This window comes from Coturnix japonica, unplaced genomic scaffold (genome assembly GCF_054131305.1).
Source record: "Coturnix japonica strain WE unplaced genomic scaffold, WE-NBRP24 Scf044, whole genome shotgun sequence".
In the NCBI taxonomy this organism is placed as follows: Eukaryota; Metazoa; Chordata; class Aves; order Galliformes; family Phasianidae; genus Coturnix; species Coturnix japonica.
In genome coordinates this window covers 1,940,652-1,968,155 of record NW_028188947.1, presented here as the reverse complement: position 1 = coordinate 1,968,155, position 27,504 = coordinate 1,940,652, and the positions used below count along the sequence as shown (strand labels likewise).

The 27,504-nt window shown below is 43.9% G+C and overlaps 2 protein-coding genes across 6 annotated transcripts; one reads left to right on the top strand and one right to left on the bottom strand.

Annotated features, from left to right (window-relative positions):
* Positions 1 to 211: 211 nt before the first annotated feature.
* Positions 212 to 27,504, top strand: LOC146752581 (ankyrin repeat domain-containing protein 42-like). Of its 5 annotated transcripts, XR_014940560.1 has the most exons (9): positions 506 to 632; positions 1,915 to 1,954; positions 2,187 to 2,333; positions 2,621 to 2,730; positions 3,034 to 3,157; positions 14,169 to 14,295; positions 15,222 to 15,366; positions 25,816 to 25,950; positions 26,963 to 27,504. XR_014940560.1 is itself a non-coding variant. In XM_085531727.1 (8 exons), the coding sequence occupies exons 5-8, from the start codon at positions 3,112 to 3,114 to the stop codon at positions 25,861 to 25,863; spliced, it is 366 nt and encodes a 121-aa protein (XP_085387853.1). In that variant the 5' UTR covers positions 506 to 632; positions 1,915 to 1,954; positions 2,187 to 2,333; positions 2,621 to 2,730; positions 3,034 to 3,111; the 3' UTR covers positions 25,864 to 26,838. The 5 variants fall into 5 exon arrangements, 4 of the variants coding, with proteins under 4 accessions (XP_085387852.1, XP_085387853.1, XP_085387849.1 ...); XM_085531727.1 differs by lacking the exon at positions 26,963 to 27,504 and having other exon boundaries at positions 25,816 to 26,838; XM_085531723.1 differs by lacking the exons at positions 25,816 to 25,950; positions 26,963 to 27,504 and having other exon boundaries at positions 15,222 to 16,941.
* LOC146752582 (ankyrin repeat domain-containing protein 42-like) lies at positions 18,066 to 25,761 on the bottom strand. Its single transcript, XM_085531728.1, has 4 exons — positions 23,808 to 25,761; positions 23,241 to 23,376; positions 19,953 to 20,153; positions 18,066 to 18,407 (listed from the first exon to the last, which is right to left on the bottom strand). The coding sequence occupies exons 1-4, from the start codon at positions 23,868 to 23,870 to the stop codon at positions 18,274 to 18,276; spliced, it is 534 nt and encodes a 177-aa protein (XP_085387854.1). The 5' UTR covers positions 23,871 to 25,761; the 3' UTR covers positions 18,066 to 18,273.

Genomic DNA, 27,504 nt, shown 5'->3' with positions numbered 1-27,504 from the left:
AGCTGCCCAGAAAGTTTGTGCAGGAAGAAGGCAGCAGTGTCAGTGCATGTCATCCTGGGGGATCTGAAAGCATTTGTGAAGAGAACAGGGAAAGAAGAGGGAAGAGAGCAAAACCAACAGGCACTAGCACTGCTGCCCACAGGGGGCGGGGCTTGAGGCAGGGCCTGTGCCAGAGGGGGGCCTGGCACAGTTAGGGCCAGCTCAGGGCCCAGAGCAGAGGGGGAGCAGGCAGAGGCAGGGCCTTGGGGCCCAGGATGGAGGAGGACCAGGCACAGCTGGGGCCAGCTCAGGGCCCAGAGCAGAGGGGGACCAGGCACAGCTGAGGCCACTGCAGGGCCCAGGTGAGAGGGGAACCCAGCACAGTCGGGGCTGCTTTGGGGCCTGGGCCGGAAGGGGGCCCGGCACAGCCAGGGCCTATCCCCCTTTTTTGCACATATGAAATGCTCCCAGCTGTGCTGCACAGCAGAACATCTTTCAATGGAGATGAAAGCCTGTGAAATGAAAGAATCCTTTCTTATTTCTTTCACATTTGTGTTTGTTGACTGCAGTTCCAACCAGGTGGACTCGCAGTGTCTTGCAAGTGACACCTGGAAGCAGGTACAGACTGGAGACACAGCACCCTCAATGTCCAGGTGAGTAACAGCAGCCAAGGAGGCCTTTGGGCTCTGCAGGGTCCAAGTGTGGAGCATTACACACAGGAACAGCTGAGTATAAAGACAGTGGCAGAGCTGCAGAGCTTGCCATAGTAGAGAGCCACAGTGGCTCAGCTCATTTCCCACAGTAACGCAGGAAATAAGAGCCATGAGGGAAATGCAGATGCCTTCTGCCCCCATCAGAGGGGAGGAATGAGCTGCACTTCCACAGAGACATTCCTCTCACAGCCACTCACACCTCAGGTGTGGAGGGACGAGCTGGGGCTGCTGGTGGCAGCTGTGGAACACTGCCATCTGTGGTGCTCCATCCTACCCTGGAGGGGCATGTAGAGCTGAGGACCTTTGTCACTGCACAAATGACTGCAAGCAGAGATGTAGCAGAGGGAACATAAAGCATTTAATAACTTATCACACAAAGCAATGAGTAATAGAAATGACAGTATTTCCAACCAAATATCCCCCATCCTCACAGTCATATCTGATCTCTACAATCCCACCCAAACAATTTCCCAGCCCCCTCCAATTCCTCCTCACTATCTCACCCCTGAATTTCCCTCCCCCAATTCCCACACAGTAATTGCCCACACTAATTACCAGTATGCAGGGCATAGAGAACACCTGTTCCTTGTGTGCAGACACCTGGAAAAAAAAGAAGTGGCAGGGAACTGGAGGTCTGTAGCAGGTTGTGGAGGCTCTGCATAGAACGTAACCCCAGACCACAACCCCATCAGCTGCTGGAGCAGCATCATCCCTGTCATTGGGGGATGTTGCCAGTGGTGGATAGGGACACAGGGAGAAGCCACACCTTGGTGTAGCTCTGATCTGCTCATGTCCAGTCCAATCCTCTATAGCACTTTCCATCTTCTGTCCTTTGTTCTTAACCGTATCCTTCCTTCTCTTCTGCTCTTTTCCTTTCTTTTAGGTGTCTTACCTGTATCTGCTTTTCCCCTCTTCTGTTCTTTTACTGCTCTGGTCAGCCTCCAGTGTCTGCACCGCAACTCTAGGTTTTGGGATGGAGAAAGGTACACAGGGCATAGGTTTGTACAAGAAAAGCTCTCTAGCTGTGCCCAACAGATGACAAAAAGGAGTCCTCAGGACCACAAAGGCAGCTTGTTTCTCCAAAGGCCACAGCGTAAGCTCGTGTAACTGGGAAGGACTCTGTTATACATCTCCTAAAAGTGCCTTTGAATGAATAATTTTCTGGTCTTGTTTCCAATTGTTGCTCAGAGGAAATGAAGTTTTTATCCTTGTATCTTTGCAGGAAGACAGAGAGGATGGAACCTGTCTGGTGAAATGCTCAGGTGCTGTTTCCTTCCTTGCACCAACAGCCTGTTTGTGTCCACACGATGCCAGTTGTCCTCCTGACAGTTTCTACCGGTCCTTCTCCGAGTCCTTCTGCTAAGCACTGCTATTTCTGTATCCTCGGGGCCCTATTAGGACTAAAAAGAGGAGCGGATAACAGATGGAAGGATCTGGCCTTCTGCTGGGTGATAGCCGCCTGCATGTCCTGTTCTTGCTTTCTCTTTTCCCCAGGTGGCATTGTGCTTCCCAAGGAGCATATGGACCTTTTAGATGGGAGTGCGCAGCAAGGAACACATGGGGTCTCATCTTCCTCCCTGCTCTACATCTGAGTGAGGGACACTGTGACCTGCTCAGGAGGCAAGATGTCATGTCAGGGAGGTGTGTTTGTGTGTTTTCCTTTTTTTTTTTTTTTTATATTTCTTTGTATTGCTCATTTGCAAGAGATTGTGAATTCTCCTGGTTCAAACTGCAGTTGGCTTAATCAAATGTGTAAGAAATATATAAGGGCTGCTGAGGCCAGGCTGGAGTTGCGTTTCTTTATGAACTGGGGTGTTGCTGCAGATGCACTTATCTCCTGTTTTGTCTCTTTTGTGGCTGTTCAAGAATATTAGATTGTGCTATGTCAGTGTTTGTTGCCATCCTTCTTTCTCTTCTCTGTCTTGCAGGTCAGCTCGTGCTGGAAGTTGATGGTATCACTGTATGAATGGAGGTCAGTTTAGGAGCAGCTGCTGATGGAAGGAATCAAAACCAAGCTAATAAATGGAAGCATCTCCTGGTAAGGTGTCAGAGGTGGCAGTAATGATGTCTGTCATCGTTAAAACCAGAGGGCAGGCTCATCCGAGTGCTTGCTGACTGATACTTCGAAGTATCTCGTTCTCCAGCTGAACGATAAAGCTAAACATGCTGAGCCGTTACAGCTTGTGCTGAAGTTGTGAATGTGCCCCCAGATGTTTCCTTTAGTGGTAAATCATGTTCTGGCACTGTGGTAGCCCTATCTCTGTCATGATCTGGAGCACCGTGTCTTGTTGCGAGCCTTGTGTGCCTGTTTCCATGAACTTTGCTTTCTTTCTCTCTTCAGAGTAAGGGCAGGGTGCTTCCTTGCTTTTGGTGGATTCATCCAGGAGGCTGTTAGAAGGCCAAATGCAATGTTCATTACATGGAGGGACAGGATGGGAATGGACTGTCGTTGCCACCAGGCAAAAGTGAGTTTCTTATGTCATGAATGATATAATTTTGATTGCTGTGCCTACCTGCCTGCTCCCTGTGCTTGTTCCTTTTACCTTTCAGTGCTTCTTTTCCCTTGCTTTGATGCTTTTCCCTTTCAGGGCTCCTTTTCTCTTTCAGTATTGCCTTTGCCCTTTATGTACTCCTTTTCCCTATCAGTGTTACTTTATGCTGTTCCTTTCCCTTTCGGGGCTCCTTTTCCCTTTCAAGGCTGCTTTTCCCTTTCAGGGCTGCTTTTCTTTATCAGTTCTCCTTTTCCCTCTCACGGCTCCTTTTCCATTTCAGGGCTCATTTTCTTTATCAGTTCTGCTTCTCACTTTCACGGCTCCTTCTCCCTTTCAGTGCTGCATTTTCTTGTTCCTTTTCCCTTTCAGTGCTGCTTTTCTGTGCTCCTTTTCCCTTTCACTGCCGCTTTTCCCTTTCACTGCTGCTTTTCCCTTTTAGTCTTGCTTTTCCCTTAGTCTTGCCTTTCCCTTTTAGTCTTGCCTTTCCCTTTTAGTCTTGCTTTTTCCTTCCATTGCTGCATTTCCCTTTCCCTGCTGCTTTTCCCTTTCCCTGCTGCTTTTCCCTTTCCCTGCTGCTTTTCCCTTTCCCTGCTCCTTTTCCCTTCCCTGCTGCTTTTCCCTTTCCCTGCTGCTTTTCCCTTTCCCTGCTGCTTTTCCCTTTCACTGCTGCTTTTCCCTTTCCCTGCTGCTTTTCCTTTTCCCTGCTGCTTTTCCTTTTCCCTTTCATGCTGCTTTTCCTTTTTCCTGCTGCTCTTCCCTTTCACTGCTGCTTTTCCCTTTCACTGCTGCTTTTCCCTTTTAGTCTCGCTTTCGCCTTTAGGTCTTGCTTTTCCCTTTCAATGCTGCTTTTCCCTTTTAGTCTTGCTTTTCCCTTTCACTGCTGCTTTTCGTTTTCACCGCTGCTTTTCCCTTTCACTGCCGCTTTTCCCTTTCCTTGCTGATTTTCCCTTTTAGTCTTCCTTTTCACTTTTAATCTTGCTTTAACCTTTTAGTCTTACTTTTCCCTTTCATGCTGCTTTTCCCTGTAACTGCTGCTCTTCCCGTTCACTGCTGCTTTTCCCTTTCACTGCTGCTTTTCCCTTTCAGTCTTGCTTTTCCCTTTCACTGCTCTTTTTCCTTTTCACTGCTGCTTTTCCCTTTCCTTGCTGATTTTCCCTTTTGGTCTTCCTTTTCACTTTTAATCTTGTTTTTCCCTTTTAGTCTTCCTTTTCACTTTTAATCTTGCTTTTCCCTTTTAGTCTTCCTTTTCCCTTTCATGCTGCCTTTCCGTTTCCCTGCTGCTTTTCCGTTTCACTACTGCTTTTCCCTTTCAGGGCTGCTCTTCCCTTTCACTGCTGATTTTCCCTTCCATTGCTGCTTTTCCCTTTTAGTCTCGCCTTTCCCTTTTAGTCTTGCTTTTCCCTTTTAGTCTTGCTTTTTCCTTCCATTGCTGCTTTTCCCTTTCACTGCTGCTTTTCCCCTTCCCTGCTGCTTTTCCCCTTCCCTGCTGCTTTTCCCCTTCCCTGCTGCTTTTCCCCTTCCCTGCTGCTTTTCCTTTTCCCTGCTGCTTTTCCTTTTTCCTGCTGCTCTTCCCTTTCACTGCTGCTCTTCCCTTTCACTGCTGCTTTTCCCTTTCTCTGCTGCTTTTCCCTTTTAGTCTCGCTTTTCCCTTTCAATGCTGCTTTTCCCTTTTAGTCTTGCTTTTCCCTTTCACTGCTGCTTTCCCCTTTCACTCCTGCTTTTCCTTCTTAGTCTTGCTTTTCCCCTTTTAGTCTTGCTTTTCCCTTTTAGTGCTACTTTTCATTTTTAGTCTTCCTTTTCCCTTTCATGCTGCTTTTCCCTTTCCCTGCTGATTTTCCCTTTAACTGCTGCTTTTCCCTTTCAATCCTGCTTTCCCTTTCACTGCTGCTTTTCCCTTTCAGTCTTGCTTTTCCCTTTCACTGCTGCTTTTCCCTTTCAGTCTTGCTTTTCCCTTTCACTGCTGTTTTTCCTTTTCACTGCTGCTTTTCCCTTTCAAAGCTGCTTTTCCCTTTCCTTGCTGATTTTACCTTTTAGTCTTCCTTTTCACTTTTAATCTTGCTTTTCCCTTTTAGTCTTCCTTTTCCCTTTCACTGCTGCTCTTCCCTTTCACTGCTGCTCTTCCCTTTCACTGCTGATTTTCCCTTCCATTGCTGCTTTTCCCTTTTAGTCTTGCTTTTTCCTTTCCCTGCTGCTTTTCCCTTTCCCTGCTGCTCTTCCCTTTCCCTGCTGCTCTTCCCTTTCCCTGCTGCTCTTCCCTTTCCCTGCTGCTCTTCCCTTTCCCTGCTGCTCTTCCCTTTCCCTGCTGCTCTTCCCTTTCCCTGCTGCTCTTCCCTTTCACTGCTGCTCTTACCTTTCACTGCTGCCCTTCCCTTTCACTGCTGTTCTTCCCATTCACTGATGCTCTTCCCTTTCACTGCTGCTTTTCCCTTTCACTGCTGCTTTTCCCTTTCATTGCTGCTTTTCCCTTTCACTGCCTCTTTTTTCTTTTAGTCTTGCTTGTCCCTTTCACTGTTGCTTTTTCCTTTCATTGCTGCTTTTCCCTTTCACTGCTTCTTTTCCTTTTCACTGCTGCTTTTCACTTTCACTGCTGCTTTTCTCTTTCACTGCTGCTTTTCCCTTTTATTCTTGCTTTTCCCTTTTAGTCTTGCTTTTCCCTTTTACTCTTGCCTTTCCCTTTTAGTCTTGCCTTTCCCTTTTAGTCTTGCCTTTCCCTTTTAGTCTTGCTTTTCCCATTCACTGCTGCTTTTCCATTTCCCTTCTGATGCTTTTCCCTTTCACTGCTGATTTTCCCTTTCACTGCTGCTTTTCCCTTTTAGTCTTGCTTTTCCCTTTTAATCTTGCTTTTCCCTTTTAGTCTTGATTTTCCCTTTCTGTGCTGGTTTTCCCTTTCTGTGCTGCTTTTCCCTTTCACTGCTGCTTTTCCCTTTCACTGCTGCTTTTCCCTTTCACTGCTGCTTTTCCCTTTCACTGCTGCTTTTACCTTTACCTTCTGCTTTTCCCTTCCACTGCTTCTTTTCCTTTTCACTGCTGCTTTTCCCTTTCACTGCTGCTTTTCCCTTTTGTTCTTGCCTTTCCCTTTTAGTCTTGCCTTTCCCTTTTAGTCTTGCCTTTCCCTTTTAGTCTTGCCTTTCCCTTTTAATCTTGCCTTTCCCTTTTAGTCTAGCCTTTCCCTTTCAATGCTGCTTTTCCCTTTCCCTTCTGCTTTTCCCTTTCACTGCTGCATTTCCCTTTCACTGCTGCTTTTCCTTTTCAATTCTGTTTTTCCTTTCACTGCTTCTTTTCCGTTTCACTGCTGCTTTTCCCTTTTAGTCTTGATTTTCCCTTTTCGTCTTGCTTTTCCTTTTTAGTCTTGCTTTTCCCTTTCACTGCTGCTTTTCCCTTTCACTGCTGCTTTATTCTTTTACTCTTGCATTTACCCTTCACTGCTGCTTTTCCCTTTCACTGCTGCTTTTCCTTTTCACTGCTGCTTTTACCTTTTAGTCTTGCTTTTCCCCTTTAGTTTTGGCTTTCCCTTTTAGTCTTGCCTTTCCCTTTTAGTCTTGCTTTTCCCTTTCACTGCTGCTTTTCCCTTTCACTGCTGCTTTTCCCTTTCACTGCTGCTTTTCCATTTCACTGCTGCTTTTCCCTTTCACTGCTGCTTTTCCATTTCACTGCTGCTTTTTCTTTTTAGTCTTGATTTTCCCTTTTATTCTTGCTTTTCCCTTTTAGTCTTGCTTTTCCCTTATAGTCTTGCCTTTTTCTTTTAGTTTTGCTTTTCCCTTTCACTGCTGCTTTTCCCTTTCACTGCTGCTTTTCCCTTTCACTGCTGCTTTTCCATTTCACTGCTGCTTTTCCCTTTTAATCTTGCTTTTCCCTTTCACTGCTGCTTTTCCCTTTCACTGCTGCTTTAACCTTTTAGTCTTGCTTTTCCCATTCACTGCTGATTTTCCCTTTTTGTCTTGCTTTTCCCTATCACTGCTGCTTTTCCCTTTCACTGCTGATTTTCCATTTCACTGCTGCTTTTCCCTTTCACTGCTGCTTTTCCCTTTCACTGCTGCTTTTACCTTTTAGTCTTGCTTTTCCCTTTCACTGCTGCTTTTCCCTTTCACTGCTGCTTTTACCTTTTAGTCTTGCTTTTCCCTTTCACTGCTGCTTTTACCTTTTAGTCTTGCTTTTCCCTTTCACTGCTGCTTTTCCCTTTCACTGCTGCTTTTCACTTTTACTCTTGCTTTTCCCTTTTAGTCTTGCTTTTCCCTTTTATTCTTGGTTTTCCCTAATAGTCTTGCCTTTCTCATTTAGTGTTGCTTTTCCCTTTTAGTGTCGCTTTTCCCTTTTAGTCTTGCTTTTCCCTTTTACTCCTGCTTTTCCCTTTCACTGCTGATTTCCCTTTTAGTATTGCCTTTCTTTTTACTGCTGCTTTTACCTTTCACTGCTGCTTTTCCCTTTCACTGCTGCTTTTCCATTTTATTCTTGCTTTTCCCTTTCACCGCTGCTTTTACCTTTTAGTCTTTTTTCCCTTTCACTGCTGCTTTTCTGTTTCACTGCTGCTTTTGCCTTTCACTGCTGCTTTTCCCTTTTAGTCTTGCTTTTCCCTTTTACTCCTGCTTTTCCCTTTCACTGCTGCTTTTCCCTTTCACTGCTGCTTTTCCCTTTTGGTATTGCTTTTCCCTTTTAGTCTTGCTTTTCCCTTTGATTCTTGCTTTTCCCTAATAGTCTTGCTTTTCTCTTTTAGTCGTGCTTTTCCCTTTTAGTCTTGCTTTTCCCTTTAGTCTTGCTTTTCCCTTTTAGTCTTGCTTTTCCCTTTTAGTCCTGCTTTTCCCTTTCACTGCTGCTTTTCCATTTCACTGCTGCTTTTACCTTTTAGTCTTGCTTTTCCCTTTCACTGCTGCTTTTACCTTTTAGTCTTGCTTTTCCCTTTCACTGTTGCTTTTCCCTTTCACTGCTGCTTTTCACTTTTACTCTTGCTTTTCCCTTTTAGTCTTGCTTTTCCCTTTTAGTCTTGCTTTTCCCTTTTAGACTTGCTTTTTTCTTTTAGTCTTGCTTTTCCCTTTTATTCTTGCTTTTCACTTTTATACTTGCTTTTCCCTTTTAGTCTTGCCTTTCTCTTTTAGTCTTGCTTTTCCCTTTCACTGCTGCTCTTCCCTTTCGCTGCTGCTTTTCCCTTTCGCTGCTGCTTTTCCCTTTCGCTGCTGCTTTTCCCTTTCGCTGCTGCTTTTCCCTTTCCTTGCTGATTTTACCTTTTAGTCTTCCTTTTCACTTTTAATCTTCCTTTTCCCTTTTAGTCTTCCTTTTCCCTTTCACTGCTGCTCTTCCCTTTCACTGCTGCTCTTCCCTTTCACTGCTGATTTTCCCTTCCATTGCTGCTTTTCCCTTTTAGTCTTGCTTTTTCCTTTCCCTGCTGCTTTTCCCTTTCACTGCTGCTTTTCACTTTCACTGCTGCTCTTCCCTTTCCCTGCTGCTCTTCCCTTTCCCTGCTGCTCTTCCCTTTCCCTTCTGCTCTTCCCTTTCCCTGCTGCTCTTCCCTTTCCCTGCTGCTCTTCCCTTTCCCTGCTGCTCTTCCCTTTCCCTGCTGCTCTTCCCTTTCACTGCTGCCCTTCCCTTTCACTGCTGTTCTTCCCATTCACTGATGCTCTTCCCTTTCACTGCTGCTTTTCCCTTTCACTGCTGCTTTTCCCTTTCATTGCTGCTTTTCCCTTTCACTGCTTCTTTTTTCTTTTAGTCTTGCTTGTCCCTTTCACTGTTGCTTTTTCCTTTCATTGCTGCTTTTCCCTTTCACTGCTTCTTTTCCTTTTCACTGCTGCTTTTCACTTTCACTGCTGCTTTTCTCTTTCACTGCTGCTTTTCCCTTTTATTCTTGCTTTTCCCTTTTAGTCTTGCTTTTCCCTTTTAGTCTTGCCTTTCCCTTTTACTCTTGCCTTTCCCTTTTAGTCTTGCCTTTCCCTTTTAGTCTTGCTTTTCCCATTCACTGCTGCTTTTCCATTTCCCTTTCTGATGCTTTTCCCTTTCACTGCTGATTTTCCCTTTCACTGCTGCTTTTCCCTTTTAGTCTTGCTTTTCCTTTTTAGTCTTGCTTTTCCCTTTTAATCTTGCTTTTCCCTTTTAGTCTTGATTTTCCCTTTCTGTGCTGGTTTTCCCTTTCACTACTGCTTTACCCTTTCACTGCTGCTTTTCCCTTTCACTGCTGCTTTTCCCTTTCACTGCTGCTTTTCCCTTTCACTGCTGCTTTTACCTTTACCTTCTGCTTTTCCCTTCCACTGCTTCTTTTCCTTTTCACTGCTGCTTTTCCCTTTCACTGCTGCTTTTCCCTTTTGTTCTTGCCTTTCCCTTTTAGTCTTGCCTTTCCCTTTTAGTCTTGCCTTTCCCTTTTAGCCTTGCCTTTCCCTTTTAGTCTAGCCTTTCCCTTTCACTGCTGCTTTTCCCTTTCACTGCTGCTTTTCCCTTTCACTGCTGCTTTTCCCTTTCACTGCTGCTTTTCCCTTTCACTGCTGCTTTTACCTTTACCTTCTGCTTTTCCCTTCCACTGCTTCTTTTCCTTTTCACTGCTGCTTTTCCCTTTCACTGCTGCTTTTCCCTTTCACTGCTGCTTTTCCCTTTTAGTCTTGCTTTTCCCTTTTAGTCTTGCTTTTCCCTTTTAGACTTGCTTTTTTCTTTTACTCTTGCTTTTCCCTTTTATTCTTGCTTTTCACTTTTATACTTGCTTTTCCCTTTTAGTCTTGCCTTTCTCTTTTAGTCTTGCTTTTCCCTTTCACTGCTGCTCTTCCCTTTCGCTGCTGCTTTTCCCTTTCGCTGCTGCTTTTCCCTTTCGCTGCTGCTTTTCCCTTTCGCTGCTGCTTTTCCTTTTCACTGCTGCTTTTCCCTTATAGTCTTGCCTTTCCCTTTTAATTTTTCCTTTCCCTTTTCGTCTTGCTTTTCCCTTTCACTGCTGCTTTTCACATTCACTGCTGCTTTTCCTTTTCACTGCTTCTTTTCCCTTTCACTGCTGCTTTTTCTTTTTAGTCTTGATTTTCCCTTTTATTCTTGCTTTCCCCTTTTAGTCTTGCCTTTCTCTTTTAGTCTTGCTTTTCCCTTTCACTGCTGCTTTTCCCTTTTAGTCAATCTTTTCACTTTCACTGCTGCTTTTCCCTTTTAGTCTTGCTTTTCCCTGTCACTGTTGCTTTTCCCTTTCAGTCTTGCTTTTTCCATTCAGTCTTGCTTTTCCGTATCAGTCTTGCTTTTCCCTTTCACTGCTGCTTTTCCCTTTCACTGCTGCTTTTCCCTTTTAGTCTTGCTTTTCCCTTTTAGTCTTTCTTTTTTCTCTTTGTCTTGCTTTTCCCTTTTATTTTTGCTTTTCACTTTTATTCTTGCTTTTCACTTTTAGTCTTGCCTTTCCCTTTTAGTCTTGCCTTTCCCTTTTAATCTTGCTTTTCCCTTTCACTGCTGCTTTTCCCTTTCAGTCTTGCTTTTCCCTTACAGTCTTGCTTTTCCCTTTCACTGCTGCTTTTCCCTTTCACTGCTGCTTTTCCCATCCACTGCTGCTTTTCCCTTAAATCTTGCTTTTCCCTTTCAGTCTTGCCTTTCCATTTCAGTCTTGCTTTTCCATTTCACTGCTACTTTTCGTTTTCACTGCCGCTTTTGTCTTGCTTTTCCCTTTTAGTCTTGCTTTTCCCATTCAGTCTGCTTTTCCATATCAGTCTTGCTTTTTCCCTTTCACTGCTGCTTTTCCCTTTCAGTCTTGCTTTTCCCTTTCACTGCTGCTTTTCCCATTCACTGCTGCTTTTCCCTTTCACTGCTGCTTTTCCCTTTCACTGCTGCTTTTCCATTTCACTGCTGCTTTTCCATTTCAGTCTTGCTTTTCCCTTTCACTGCTGCTTTTCCCTTTCACTGCTGCTTTTCCATTTCACTGCTGCTTTTCCCTTTCACTGCTGCTTTTCAGTTTTGTTCTTGCTTTTCCCTTTTAGTCTTGCTTTTCCATTTCACTTCTGCTTTTCCTCTTTCATTGCTGCTTTTCCCTTTTAGTCTTGCTTTTCTCTTTTCACTGCTGCTTTTCCCTTTCAGTCTTGCTTTTCCCTTTTACTCTTGCTTTTTCCTTTTAGTCTTTCTTTTCCCTTTCAGTCTTGCTTTTCCCTATCAGTCTTGCTTTTCCCTTTCACTGCTGCTTTTCCCTTTCACTGCTGTATTTCCCTTTCACTGCTGCCTTTCCCTTTTAGTCTTGCTTTTCCGTTTCACTGCTGCTTTTCCATTTCAGTCTTGCTTTTCCATTTCACTGATGCTTTTCCCTTTCTCTGCTGCTTTTCCCTTTCACTGCTGCTTTTCCCTTTCACTGCTGCTTTTTCCTTTTTGTCTTGCTTTTCCCTTTTAGTCTTGCCTTTCCCTTTTAGTCATGCTTTTCCCTTTCACTGCTGCTTTTCCCTTTCACTGCTGCTTTTCCCTTTCACTGCCGCTTTTCCCTTTTAGTCTTGCTTTTCCCTTTCACTTCTGCTTTTCCCTTTCACTGCTACTTTTCCCTTTCACTGCTGCTTTTCCATTTCACTGCTGATTTTCCCTTTCACTGCTGATTTTCCCTTTTAGTCTTGCTTTTCCCTTTCACTGCTTCTTGTCCGTTTCACTGCTGCTTTTCCCCTTCAGTCTTGCTTTTCCCTTTAGTCTTGCTTTTCCCTTTCACTGCTGCTTTTCCCTTTCTCTGCTGCTTTCCCCTTTTAGTCTTGCTTTTCCCTTTTAGTCTTGCTTTTTTCTTTTAGTCTTGCTTTTCCCTTTTATTCTTGCTTTTCCCTTTTATTCTTGCTTTTCACTTTTGGTCTTGCTTTTCCATTTTAGTCTTGCTTTTCCATTTTAGTCTTGCTTTTCCCTTTCAGTCTTTCTTTTCCCTGTAACTGCCGCTTTTCCCTTTCTCTGCTGCTTTTCCCTTTCACTGCTGCTTTTCCCTTTCAGTCTTGCTTTTCCCTTTCAGTCTTTCTTTTCCCTGTAACTGCCGCTTTTCCCTTTCTCTGCTGCTTTTCCCTTTCACTGCTGCTTTTCCCTTTCACTGCTGCTTTTCCCATTCACTTCTGCTTTTCCCTTTAATCTTGCTTTTCCCTTTCAGTCTTGCCTTTCCATTTCAGTCTTGCTTTTCCATTTCACTGCTACTTTTCGTTTTCACTGCCGCTTTTGTCTTTCTTTTCCCTTTTAGTCTTGCTTTTCCCATTCAGTCTGCTTTTCCATATCAGTCTTGCTTTTTCCCTTTCACTGCTGCTTTTCCCTTTCAGTCTTGCTTTTCCCTTTCACTGCTGCTTTTCCCATTCACTGCTGCTTTTCCCTTTCACTGCTGCTTTTCCCTTTCACTGCTGCTTTTCCATTTCACTGCTGCTTTTCCATTTCAGTCTTGCTTTTCCCTTTCACTGCTGCTTTTCCCTTTCACTGCTGCTTTTTTCTTTCACTGCTGCTTTTCCCTTTCACTGCTGCTTTTCCCTTTCACTGCTGCTTTTCCCTTTCACTGCTGCTTTTCCATTTCACTGCTGCTTTTCCATTTCACTGCTGCTTTTCCCATTTATTCTTGCTTTTCCCTTTTACTCTTGCTTTTCCATTTCACTTCTGCTTTTCCTCTTTCATTGCTGCTTTTCCCTTTTAGTCTTGCTTTTCTCTTTTCACTGCTGCTTTTCCCTTTCAGTCTTGCTTTTCCCTTTTACTCTTGCTTTTTCCTTTTAGTCTTTCTTTTCCCTTTCAGTCTTGCTTTTCCCTTTCAATCTTGCTTTTCCCTATCAGTCTTGCTTTTCCCTTTCACTGCTGCTTTTCCCTTTCACTGCTGTATTTCCCTTTCACTGCTGCCTTTCCCTTTTAGTCTTGCTTTTCCGTTTCACTGCTGCTTTTCCATTTCTGTCTTGCTTTTCCATTTCACTGATGCTTTTCCGTTTCTCTGCTGCTTTTCCCTTTCACTGCTGATTTTCCCTTTTAGTCTTGCTTTTCCCTTTCACTGCTTCTTGTCCGTTTCACTGCTGCTTTTCCCCTTCAGTCTTGCTTTTCCCTTTAGTCTTGCTTTTCCCTTTCACTGCTGCTTTTCCCTTTCTCTGCTGCTTTCCCCTTTTAGTCTTGCTTTTCCCTTTTAGTCTTGCTTTTTTCTTTTAGTCTTGCTTTTCCCTTTTATTCTTGCTTTTCCCTTTTATTCTTGCTTTTCACTTTTGGTCTTGCTTTTCCATTTTAGTCTTGCTTTTCCATTTTAGTCTTGCTTTTCCCTTTCAGTCTTTCTTTTCCCTGTAACTGCCGCTTTTCCCTTTCTCTGCTGCTTTTTTCTTTCACTGCTGCTTTTCCCTTTCACTGCTGCTTTTCCATTCACTGCTGGTTTTCCATTTCACTGCTGATTTTCTCTTTCACTACTTATTTTCCCTTTCACTGCTGATTTTCCCTTTTAGTCTTGCTTTTCCCTTTCACTGCTGCTTTTCCCTTTTAGTCTTGCTTTTCCCTTTCACTGCTCCTTTTACCATTTAGTCTTCCTTTCCTCTTTCACTGCTGATTTTCCCTTTCACTGCTGCTTTTCCCTTTTACTGCTGCTTTTCCCTTTTTATTCTTGCTTTTCCCTTTCACTGCTGCTTTTCCCTTTTTATTCTTGCTTTTCCCTGTCACTGCTGCTTTTCCATTTTAGTCTTTCTTTTCTTTTTCAATGCTGCTTTTCCCTTTTAGTCTTGCTTTTCCGTTTCACTGCTGCTTTTCCCCTTCAGTCTTGCTTTTCACTTTCAGTCTTGCTTTTCCTTTTTTGCACTTGCTCAGTGTAAGCACTGAGATGAGGCCAACCCCCAGCTCACTACATCCTCCCTTCAGTAAATTCTAGAGAATTGTGGCACAGGACATTCTGACTGTTAGACTGTTATAATCCCTGCAGTGAAACCACAGTTGAATGCTCTTTTTTTCTGAGCGCAGTGTACTGTGCAGGTGTATCTCAGCATCTGCTGAGCGTGGTTACTGCTCTTTGTGTGACTCTTTGTCATGCTGAACATCAGCATGAATGTCTTCAGCTATTTCCATGCATTTTACTTACCTGTTGAATCCTGTCTTACAGTAAGGGCCTATCGCAGGATTCAGGAACTTCAGCAACTTCTGGAAATTTCCTACAGCAACTACAGACAGCTGGGAGGAATAACTGAGGAGGAGAGGAAGATGAAAAAAGAGGAAAAGGAGTTTAAGAAGTAAGGCCAACATTATAATGTGTTCCATTTTAGTGCATTTTTTAAGGGTACTTTACACTCAGATTGCTTTGGCCATTCTGCCTTTTTCACTTAGTGAATTTAGCCAGGCTTAAAAGAAAAGGACTTCAGGCCATTTGTGGGCTCCTGCCATGAGGATCAACACTGCAGTACAACACAAATGACTGATGGCTCCATTCTTCTTGTGCTTGTGCAGGATGACAGCCTGCACAAGAAGACATCCCTAACTCTACCTCTGCCTGTCAAACATTTGGCTATGTGCTGTTCTTAGTCACTGTAGATGAACATGTCCTTAACGTGCTTGGGCCTCCTCAAACCCATGTCACAAGTGATGTGCAATTAGTGGAGGCCAGAGAGCATCATCTCTAGGTCCATCCCTAGGACCTTCTGAAACTGAAGTAGTGGTTCTCAGGTGGTCAGTTGCTGTTATATATAGGTATAGATCAGAATTAGGTCTCAGCTAAGCAGTTTCGGGAATTTAATAGTTAATTTAATAGCCACTGTGAATGTGACTGATGTGACCTGTGCAACTGGCTCAACCAGTGCTTCAGCTTCCTTTTAGAAGTGTCATGCAGTCTCTCATTTGATTGTTCCAAATCACTTCGGAAAGTGTGCACAGGAGCCAGCTGCTGCTGGGGGCGGAGCTGGGTTTCGTCCCATCCGGAGCCCGGCGCTGGTTCGCTGCGCAGGGAGACGTCTCCATCTCGCGGTCAGAAGAGTCAAGCACAGCTGACTCTATGGTAGTCAAAGCAGTCGACGCAGGAGCTTTTACAAAGGGTCCCGAGCCAGGAGTACGCTGCATTTGAGCTGTTTTCTGCTCTCACTAGCCTGCTCCTTAAAACACTCTTGGAGCGGACTGGGCACGGCTGGCTGTTCTTGATGCTGTTTGTCCCCTTTGTGTTTTGCAGGACCGTGAGGGAGCTGGAGGCTCAGCTGGAATCCGAGCGAGTCAGGAGGGAAAACCTGGAGAGCCAGCTGGATGGCTGCCGAGCCGAGATCGGCCGCCTCAGGGAGAGCCGGGATAGAGCCCGCAGCCCTGCTGCTCTGCCTCCGGTTAGTGGGATGGATGGCAGCCCTGCTGCTTTGCCTCTGGTTAGTGGGATGGATGGCAGCCCTGCTGCTCTGCCTCCGGTTAGTGGGATGGATGGCAGCCCTGCTGCTCTGCCTCCGGTTAGTGGGATGGATGGCAGCCCTGCTGCTCTGCCTCCGGTTAGTGGGATGGATGGCAGCCCTGCTGCTCTGCCTCCGGTTAGTGGGATAGATGGCAGCCCTGCTGCTTGATCTCGCTAAGATTGTGAGGTGTGGTGCAAGGAAATTCTGGAGTGAGTATGTTAACAGCTTTCAGCTTGGGACACTGAAGTGAGCTGCAGCCTTTGCTACATTCTGAACTGAGAGGTTATCAGTTTGTCCCGGACAGAGAATATGAATTCTCTGTATTTAGAAAAGGGAGTGAAATGGTCCTTGAATGCTTCCATGGTGACTGGCTGCTGGCTGTTCATCTTGCTGGGTAGCTGATGCCCAGTTCAGACTGGACTGGGGACTTTAGGAGTTGTCCCCCCATTCCCCAGCTGCCACAGGTCATAGCAGCTACCACGCATATTGCAGGATCACTCTTTTGCATCAGAACTCTCCTTCAGAATGGGTTTATTCTCCCCCCTTTTGTCCCAGGCTGGAAATAGAGTTAGTGGAGGCCTGTATTACAGCATTGCTGTGTGCAGTGGCTGAATTCAACAACTGGTCTCATGTCATCTTAATTATCAAACCCACTGACAGCAAAGCAGGTGCAGATAGGTTGACTTACTTAGAAAACAGAACTAATTCTTCTGCCTGTTGGAATAAGGAGTGAAGAAAGACAGTGCTTACTGCGTGCATTCTTTTTCTCTTCTTTATCCAGGATTAAGTCTTCTTTGCTATCTGTACTCCCTTCCACACCATGTCTTTCAAAAAATGCTATGTTGCTTGCATCCAGTTCTTCATCACTAGAGTTACCATCTCCAGTTCTTTGGGTCAAAAGTTCCACAGCTGCTAGCTGGGCAAATCTGCACAGAGAACAGTTAACCTACACTGATATAACCCTGTAACCTATAAGCACACAGCCATGCCCCCCACATGAGATAGAAACTCTAAAACACTTTGTGTTCCTGTCCAGAGGACAGTGTTTCAGGATCTGAGGAAGCATTAGTGCACAAACCATGAGCAGCAATCTCCTTTCCACAGCGCTCTGCCTCACTGAAATCTTATTACAGCGACTCCCACTTCAGAAACATGTTTTGCTTTGTAGGATTTCTTAACTGAATCTCATCAGCAACTACATTACTTTTATCAAATAAAAATCAACCAGCCTTCTCTAGCTCCCATTTGCTCTGTACAGCTGGAGCACACAGGCTCGCAATTTTCCTTTTGCAGATCCAATAGTTTTCATCTTTCATGCCTGACCTTGCTCAAAATAAATAAGTAAAAAATAAACGTTCAGACTTTTACAGCTACGATGTGGCTTTGCTTATCAGTGTAGTTCAAGGGCTTGATTAGTTCTTGCTTCATCACCAAAAATCAGGAGTAATTACAACAAAGCTGACTTGATATTTAAATAGTAAAATAAATGTTGAACAAAAGAGCTGTGGCATGTACTGCTACCTCTTGGCTACGTCCTTTGGAGTCTCTCCAGCATCATCTGTAATGTCACAGTCAGCCCCCATTTCAATCAACCACTGCAAGCAATGGATATGCCTTTGTCCTGCAGCTGGGGGAAGAAAGGTAAACACAAGTCAGCCATGTACAGCAGCGTTTTGAACTTCCTACTTCCCCTTTCTGTCATGGTTTAACATGACATAATTTGGGTTCATTAAGACCACAAAGGAGAGATGCTATTTCAGAGAATATGTGAGTATATTGATTTTTAGGGAATATCACACGGAGTGGGTTTGAACCTTTTTCTGGTCCCTGAAATGTACGTGCAACTCTTTCTGTACGTGAGCTTTCTGTACTAAATGTTCTCAGTCCCATGCATCAGCACGGCTACTGCCCACACTGCATGGTCCCCAGTAATGATGTCTCACATATGGAAGATTGTCCTTGGCATGTCTGTCTGAAACCAGCGAGCCTTTTTCTTAAGGTAAAACAGATCTGCCTCTGACAGCACCCCATTGGGAGATGTGTCAGACTAAAACAAGGAAATGTACTGATAATCAGCCATAAAAGTTCTCCGTAACGGAAACACTGGAGGTGAAGTTTGGGGGTGAAACAATTGTTGGCTAGAAACTATCCAAGAAAAGGTAGTGGGAAGAAATGTGAAGGAATGTAAAGTTTTTCTCTACATGTTTTAAAAAATTCTGCCATTTTTTCTCTGAGCAAAACGAATTATGGGAAATTGTGTTAAAAGTATATTACAGGAATACCTCTATCTTTTCTTTGCCATTTCTATTTGGATACAAATTGTTTTCTTTTTAAAACAAACTGTTAATAGCAGGACTAGGGGAAATGGTTTTAAGTTAAAAGAGGGAAGATTTAGGTTGGATGTTAGGGTGAAGTTCTTCACTAGGAGAGTGGTTAGGGCCTGGAACAGGCTGCCCAGTGAGGTTGTGGATGCCCCGTCCTTGGAGGTGTTCAAGACCAGGTTGGACAGGGCCCTAGGCAACCTGATCTAGTAAAGGTGTATGTTTGGTGGCCCTGCCAGGCAGAGGGTTGGAACTACATGATCCTTGAGGTCCCTTCCAACCCGGGTCATTCTGTGATTCTGTGATTCTGTGATTCTGTGTTCTATCTTGACTTCAGCTTGGTTATTTTGTTGTTAAAGTGACCCCTGCATATGCATATGTCATTAAATGTTTTTCAAGGTTGCTCCTTCAGGCCTTCAGAAAATGAGATGCTGGTTTTCATTAAGTTTATCTAATGAGCAGCCAGTTGAAAATTTAAGTAAAGAAGCCAGCAATAAACAGTAAAAAGCTCAAACACTGATCATAATTACTTACCTTTGTGCATGAGAGTGGATCCCTTATCATCCCGCTCATTAATATTGATTGCTCCACAACTCACTAATCTTCTGAGTTCTAACAAGTCCCCTCTGAAAGCAGCGTCATGAGCTGGGAAATCTAAAACTGAAAATGAAATGCATGTTTCTGAGCAGATGCCAGTAATTCCACAAAACCTGCTCATATTTGTCTCAATTTGCATCTTTGATAACAACTCACTCACAGGCATTCCATAGCAAGGTTAATGCACCTTTAATTAGCTAAAATGCAGCTGCATATCTAGGATTGTTCATCACAGACTTGACTAAACTTCACTTGGTTACGTCTACAGGCATCTTATACAGCTGAGTGATTAATTTCACAAATCTGAACTAAGAAGTATACCTTTATTTTATAGCTAATGTTTATTACTGGCGGTAACAGTAGTCATCTACCTATTCAGATTTCCATAGTCTAAACAAATACATAAACTATACTACTTCTCCCCCTCTACTCAGCTCTTGTGAGGCCCCATCTGCAGTACTGCATCCAGACCTGGGGTCCCCAGTACAGGAAGGACATGGAGCTCTTGGTGCGGGTCCAGAGGACGGCCACTAAGATGATCAGAGGGCTGGAGCATCTGTCCTATGAGGAAAGGTTGAGGGAACTGGGCTTGTTTAGATTGGAGAAGAGAAGGCTCAGGGGAGACCTTGTTGTGGCCTTCCAGTCCTTGAAAGGAGCATATAAACTGGAGGGGAAATGGCTGTTTATGAGGGTGGACAGTGATAGGACAAAGGGGAATGGTTTTAAACTGAGGCAGGGCAGATTTAGGTTAGATATTAGGAGGATATTTTTCACACAGAGGGTGGTGACGCACTGAACAGGTTGCCCAAGGAGGCTGTGGATGCCCCATCCCTGCAGGCATTCAAGGCCAGGCTGGATGTGGCTCTGGGCAGCCTGGTCCGGTGGCTGGTGACCCTGCACATAGCAGTGGGGTTGAAACTGGATGATCACTGCAGTCCTTTTCAATCCAGGCCATTCTATGATTCTACGATTCTTGTTTAAAAACTATTCATGCAGGCCATTTGATTTTTCTGGTTATTTTTTATAGGTGGAGCGTGTTAGTGTTTATACCTGTAAGCACAATGACAAAAGACTAGCAGATAGGGAAATCATGTGTCTGGGAATAGTAGAGAGGTGAAGGTGCAGTGCTCATATCCTTGTTCTGTTCAGCGTCCTCCTCTGAAACCTCACCACCCTCGTGTCCTTTGCTATGCTGACTGCAGTAGTATTCCTGGTTAGCAAGTAACCTTAATTTCAGTGGGATCTTTCCAGGCTAAGCAGTTATTGAGAATCATGAACAGGCAAATCTGCAAACTCATTGATTCTGGATCTCTGCTGGAGTCTAGGCAGAACATGGGCAACTTGGTACAACAACTCATATTGCAACACAATGTGAGAAGCTTTATTCTGATTATTGTAAATACTATTTATGAAGTTGAGCAGAGTATCCCAGTCTAGCTGTCAGTAAGAGCCACAAGCATCCTAAGCAACAGTCATACCTTACAATAGCAATATATAAAGGTTATAGTTCTGCTCATACAAGATTTCAGAATCGAGTGCTTCATAGAATTACTATGTCTATTTTAACAGTAAATTTTAATCAACTTTTAAGATTTGATACCTACTCACCTTCCTGTGTCTCTGGATGCTCCCCCTCTTTTTCCACACTGTCAATATATTGCAGAATATTGTCTTTATAGAACCTCTCAGCCAAGTCCCTTGGAGTCTCTCCATGGTCATTCCTTGCTTTTAAAGTGTGCATAACACTGGCCATTTTACTGACCAGGAACTTAAAGCAATGCAGGTGTCCTTCCACTGCTGCCAAATGAGCTATGGAACAAGGGGAAACCAAGTATGTTAGAGCAGGGTATTGCTGACCACCAGGAAGGCAGTGTTTCCACCAACTGTTAGATCTAGTGTCCAACACTGCACAGTGGGAGGGAGCAGGCAGCTGGATACGGAATGCTCAGCTCCTATCCAGGACAGAGTTCAGCTATAGGCAAAGGAGGTAAAAGAAAGCTGTCAAAAACAGGATCTGAAAAGAAAATGCCCTGTCAGAGCTGACTGCAGCCAACACATCATGACACTGCCAAGAGACCCCAGAGCAACAACTAGGGATGCACTGGTGGGGTCTTCTGTTTCCCATGGAATGTTTACTCCTTAGCAGCTGTGATCTGGCCTCTCTCTCCTAGATAAGACAACAGAGGGATTGAAAGAGGAGTCTTTGGTTAGGAGTTAGGGCACCTGTTTCAGTCCCACATCCATTGCACCACTCCCAACAAACTGCATCACACCTCTGCAGCTCCATTACTTCACCTTATAAAATGACAGTGACATTCACTTTATTGGGAAGAGCTTTGGAGGTACGTCCCCTGATATTCCCATTAATATGTAGATGTATTCAATGCACTTCTATTACAATTTTAACATTTACAGTTGTGGAGAGTTGTGTGAGCAGGAGCTGTTCTGACCCAGCGCAGCACTGACTGCTTCCCTATATGGCAGAAGTGCTCCCTCCCCTGTCCTTTAGGCTACTCTGAGCTTTAGTTATTCAACACCAGTAGAGTGCCGGGCCTGTAGCAAAGTAAGAGGTACAAAATATATGTTTGTTATTATGTAATAAATCATAGTCTCCAGTCCCATCAATGGGAAGAAGTTGCAAAATAAACACAGTTATTATGCAACGTATTATCACCCCATGTATTAACATAATATAGATTATCACCCCACGTATTAACTCAGTATGCATTATCACTCCATCAAAATGCTCTGACTGACATTCTGTGGGCAAAAGAGTTATGTATTTCTGATTATCTTCATAGTTGCTAATGATGTATCCAGGACAAGTCCCCTAAGCTAACTTCTGGCACATCACAGAATCACAGAATCACAGAATTATCAAGGTTGGAAAAGACCTAGAAGATCATCTAGTCCAACCATTACCAATACTTCCTGGCTAAATCATATTCCTCAGCACAACATCCAAACATTCCTTGAACACTCCCATGGTTGGTGACTCCACCACCTCCCTGGGCAGTGCATTCCAATGCCTCATCACCCTTTCCGAGAAAGTAATACTTCCTAATGTCCAGCCTGAACCTCCCCTGGCGCAGCTTAAAACCATTCCCTCTAGTTCTATCACTGATTACACGAGAGAAGAGGCCAACCCCCAGCTCACTACAACCCCCCTTCAGGAAGTTAAAGAGAGCAATAAGGTCTCCCCTGAGCCTCCTCTTCTCCAGGCTGAACATGCAAAAGTTGCAGTGTTACAATTCTTGAGCTTTAGGAGCATAGATTTGCAACCTCAGTAAATTCCTGTCAGTACTTTCAGATTAAATTATAGCACTGGCCAGCTAATCTTGAAGCTGAATTATATAGAGATGATTTAAATTGACAGTGGTATGTAGAGCACAGCACTTCTGTTAATCTTTTATTAACAGTGTTACAATGCATTTTCTTTCTTCTGGATGATAACAGAAGCAAGTGCAAACTGAGCTACCTTCTATGTTGTCACCAGAGCACCTAGCATCATGATTCTTTATTGCCTGAGCCACTACACCAGATGTCCTGCTGGGATGTAAGAGCCCCAGGTCCTTTAACAAAGCCTGGGTTTGCAGAACAGAACATAGACATCAGTTTTCTGGGTAAATGGCACTCGGCAGAGGATAAAATATTTTAAAATGGATTTAAAGAATAAATCTAAACCTGCAAACAAGTTATAGAGGTAAGAAAATAGGCTATTTAGAACAAATAATATGACAAACCTTAAGAAGGCAAATGTTAAAGGGGAAACGATGTAACAAGAATAAAGGGTTGAAAGACAGCATTCACCTTACAGAGTAATTTGAGGCAGTAGCGTGGTAAGCAAAGGGACAGTGGAGAAACTATGAAGGGCAAGAAACAAAGAGTGCTCATTTTTTGTGCTAAAGTGGCTACACACAGGATTTTGAAGAGAGTACAGACTATAGATAACACAGAAATACTGGTATGCCATAAATCAAGATGGAGAAATCAGAGGTAAATGAGAACAAGGGTTTTACCAAGCCAGTTAAGAAGTAGTTGGATGCAAAAGCTTGCATATGAACATGCCAGAATCTGATCACACTGGCACAGCTGTTCAAGCTTGGCATACATTCAAAAAGGAGCAGATAGCAGCAGAACCTGCCTGCTGCCCCACCTGCCCTTCTCCTCCTATGATCTCCATTGGCACAGGCACAGGGAATGCCCACCTACACAGCACTCAGTCAGGCTGTGCCTGCTTCTGATGTGAGTTATGCCAGCTCCCAGGAGCTCTGAGCCTTGCCAGCAGCAGTGGGAGCTGAACAGGATACTGCTGCCAACCAACAAGTACTTTGGGATTTATGTATTCCCCCATCATTATAAAAATAGAATAACGAGGTTGATAGCATGGAACAAATCATACAGTCATCGGTTAGGTTTGGAAAGGACTTTAGAGACCATCCATGGGCAGGGAGGCAGTGATGCTTCCCACTAGACCAGGCTGCCCAAAATGCCACCTGACCTGGCCTTGAACAGCTCCAGAGACTTGGAATCACAGAATGACATGTTCAGTTGGAAGGGACCTCAAAGATCACCCAGTTCCTACCTCCTGCCATGGGCTGCCTGCCCCCCAACAACTCAGGCTGCCCAGGGTCCATCCAACCTGACCCTGAGAACCTCCAGGGATGGGGCACCCACAGCTCTCTGGGCAGCCATGCCAGGGCCTCAGCACCCTGTGAGTAAAGAATTTATTCCTACCATTTAATCTCCTTTTTTAGTTTTAAGTGGTTCCCTTCTGTCCTACCAAACCATTATCTATTGTCCTATCAGTGCTGCTGGTGTGTTTTATATATGATGTGCTAGAGTTATCACATCCACAACAAGGGCTGAAAAACCAAATGATTATTCCTGACATACCTGGAAGGTTTCCATCAGTATCCACATCACCTATGCATGCTCCCCATCTAACAAGAAGCTGCAAACAGCCCAAGCGACCATGAAAAGCAGCATAATGAACAGGCTTCCAGTCATTCCTGTCTGCTGCGTTTACATTCTAAAACAAAAGCTGCAGGTTAGTTTATGAAGCTTAGACATGAGACATTCTATAAATAAGTATCAACAGTTCATTGTGCTACTTTATTTAAACAAAATCAAATATTTCTCCAAATTCAAGCCACGAAAGCGGCATAAGACGTATTTCTCACAGGTTCGTGGCTTCATTGAAATAAAACACACATAAAAGTTGTGTTTTCAGACATCTACCACCGTGTTAGTCGTTATATAATACACAACTGGATTTTTTTAACATCTTACGATTAAAAAAATGCAAATTTACACTACAAATAAATTCACAGCGTCACCAATGAGAATGTACCAACAGAGGTTAATCTATAGTCCCAAACCTCAGTTAGTGAGGGGTTTGGTATGGAAAAGGATACCAGACTCTGGCTCTGCATTAGGGAATTGCAGGTAGAAGGCTCTCACCGCTCCACTTCGCAGTATGGTTTGCAATGTGTACGACTGCCCATGGGCTGCACCCGCGGTCATCTCGAGCTTCTAGGTTTGCTCCATTTATTAACAAAGCCTACAAGAAATGCAAAGCTCACAGGCTGAAAGAGCAAACACTGTCTCACAGGGTGACTTGAGATGGTCAGCTGGGTTCCTCTGATAAATCTGATAGCACAGAGGGAACAAACGAGTGCAGTCATTTTACCAGTGACTTGGTTTCAGCTGTAAAGACACAGAGCCAGCTCCAGTAGGAACACTTTCAGCTGATCTTCATGAGGAAGTGTCCAAACCAAAGGCCTGCCTTCCTTTTGCTGGAGAGTGAATATCTCTACATACCTGCACGCAAGCATCCTGCCCACAGATTGCCGCAAGGTGAGCTGCTGTCCAGCCTCTGACTGTCACACGTGTCACATCAGCTCCATGCCAGAGCAACCAGTGAAGGCACTGCACAACCAAAAACAAGCTCTTATTCATTTAATAAACTCTTATTCCATAACAATTCTTATAACTCATCTGAGGCAAATGCTAACTATAAATCAACAGTAGATGTTACATTTCAAACAGTGTTAGGAAATGACATGGTCTCAAGGCTTCATCCAAGGGCACAAAAAGCACAACCAACCTACTAATTGCAATGACTTGCAGTGTGCCTTCTTTATCTTACAATTCCATACTTAAAATGCAGACTGTGAGAGCGTTCATGTGGCATGAGGTAAAAACACTGGGGAAAAATGGTGCAAAGATGCTCATTTGAAGTCCAGCTAAAATGAACAGCAGGAAAGATGCCATGAATCAAATGTAAAGCCTCAGTTCATTTATTAGGCTTTCTTGAGTATATGTAATCCCATCTCTCCTCTCACCCATCACAGATTATTTTAACTTTATTCACCTTTTTTTCAGCAGGTGTTATTGCTTTCCATGGAAAGCTTAAAGAACAATTAAGAAAATAATAAACTACAAAACTAGTTAAAGCTTTTTGTTACACATCATTACTATTTACTGTCTTCTTTTAGGCTAGTCTCCAGCTCTCTTTCCTTTGGGACTTCATTTTTTATACGGTTATTTACAGCCTTGCTGTTTCAAAGTAAGATCGCTATAAACATTGCACAAGGAGGCTGTAACAGGAAGGTGAATGTTGTGCTGAATGCAGCAGCTCAGTCCTTCTGGAAATCAAATCATTTCTGCATCAACAGTCAGTGTTCTTGCTTATGAAAATGAACTGTATTTGAACTGTTTCTGTAGAGAATGAGGCATGGGACAGAACACTGGGAAATGAACAAACATTTCTGTGTCACTTCTCGCTTGGCTCAGTCACTTTCAGAATATTAAACATATCCTTATGGATTTTCCAAGTGTTCTGAGTGAAGGGGAAAACACAAGGACAAAAGAAGGTAATGAGGCTAGAAGGGGAGACCAGAAGGCACACCTTGTTTGGTGTTAGAAAAGCTCTGATTTTGTAAAATCTGAGGACACTGATTACATAAACTGCCTGGGGCTTCAGAAAGGTAAAATGTAGTCCTAACAAACTGCACATCTTTCCTTAGTGAATACCTTAAATCAGAAAAAAAGAGCAGGCAGAGATTATAGATCTAGCTTGATCAAAGCTAGCAATGTTGTGTTCAGCCTCTCCCCAGAGGAAAACGTTAACCCATAAAACCTTGCTGTGTCCAAACACTAACATAAACAGGGGAGGAATGGCTGTTTTCAAGGGTAGATATTTTTAGGACAAGGGGGGATGAATTTAAACTGAGACAGGGGAGGTTTAGGTTAGAGATTAGAGGGAAGTTTTTCACACAGAGGGTGGTGACAGGTTGCCCAAGGAGGCTGTGGATGCCCCATCCCTGCAGGCATTCAAGGCCAGGCTGGATGTGACTCTGGGCAGCCTGGTCTGGTTGTTGCCAACCCTGCAGGTGGTTGAAACTGGATGATCATTGTGGTCCTTTTCAACCCAGGTTATTCTATGATTTTATGATTTTACCTCCAGGCTTCCAGAGTGTGCAGCACAGTGCAATGGTGTGAACTTGTGGACTAAATCCACCTCGTCGATAGAGGCTCCACGTTTTATCATTAATGCAAGCTGTTCTACATCACCAGCTTTCACTGCCTCATGTACACTGGTGTAAGTTTGCTTCTTCCTGACATCTAGTGAGGGATAATAAAAGCATTAGCCAGCTCAGTCACATTTCAGAGAGATGAAAGAAGTGATGAATCAAATAAGCATCAGGGTGACAGTTTATAAGAACCAGACAATAGTGTAACCTATGAGAGGGTAACTTGTATCAGCACAAGTCTTTAGCCCTTTGTGTTTCCCAGAAGCAAACCAATATTCAAGAACCTGAAAGAGCCACGTCCCCTGCAGCCACAGATAAAGAACAGGACAGCAGAGAAACTCCATCTATGTATACAGATGCTGGATCAAGTCCAACCCAATGCTGGCTCTCTTCCTAAACTGTTTCATCAATCACGCCTTCAGGTGTTCAGCCATTGCTCCTCAGGGGCTCTGCATGGCCACACTCCTTACTGCCACCCAAGGACACGGCACACCAAGGGCCCTTCGCTAAGTAGGCAAACCTTGCTAATAGGACATAAGGTCATGCAGATGCTCTTGACTGAGCTGAACCTATCAGTTAAAGCTGCTACATAAAAGCAATGCTTTATACAATGTGTTAGTCATCCTGCTCTGTTCTGCTGCTATACCCATAGCACTGCTCTGGCACAGGTTACTTTGTTAGAAACCTAGTATTTTTCTCCCACCAAAGTCAATAGTGTTTTCGTGGACTTCAGTGGCTCAGAATCAAACTCTGAATGTAGACACAGCGTGGTCCAAAAAAAAAAACAAAACCATCACCAGGCCATGGGATCAAATAGTCTGTATTTTCCTTCAGGCCTAGTTACTGTTTGACACTGTAACTGTAAACAATGGGAGCTGGATATCTAAATCCTCTTGCAACATTTTGGCATTTTGCCTATATTTGCCAATAAAAATAAGTGATGTAAGTAGTTTTAATGGCTGGGATGGCTAACTTGAGATAGCTAAGCATATGAGTAAGCCAAAACAATTGATAATCACCTTCTGGAGTAGTCATCATTCTGGAACCAAAACGCACCAACACTCTTTGATTAAATTTCAGGCTCTAAGAAGTCTTGAAGAGGCAGGTTGTTGTTCTGCAAGTCAAGCATACACAGAAATATTGGTCTTAAGTTATTAGAGCCTCAGTTTTCCTGCCCGTGGAGAAGAAATTGAGGCAACAGTTCAAATAGTTATAAATGTGAGATCAAAAATGTTAAAGCATATCAATGAGTTGCTGCTCAAAGGTGCCTGGCGTACATAAAAGCAGAAATTATGATGAAAACAGCTGACGTTGTTTACCAGTACTTATACCTGTTCCCATGTAGTCTGTAGCATGAAAGTAATGCTTGGCCAGATTCAGCACTGCCACAGAGAGGAAAAGAGGGGGTTAAACTGTTTCATTAAGCAAAGCTGAGTGTTGTATCACACCCTGGTGTACCATCACTTCACTCCCACTCCCCCCAGCGCCAGGCTGTACCACTGCCCTGCACAGAGGCAGCAAAACAGTGCATGAACCAACACCAGCTGCAACTCAGAACAGCTCATGTTGGAAGGGACCTCCTGGGGTCCATGTTTTTAAATAGAACTTAAGTACATGCAGCA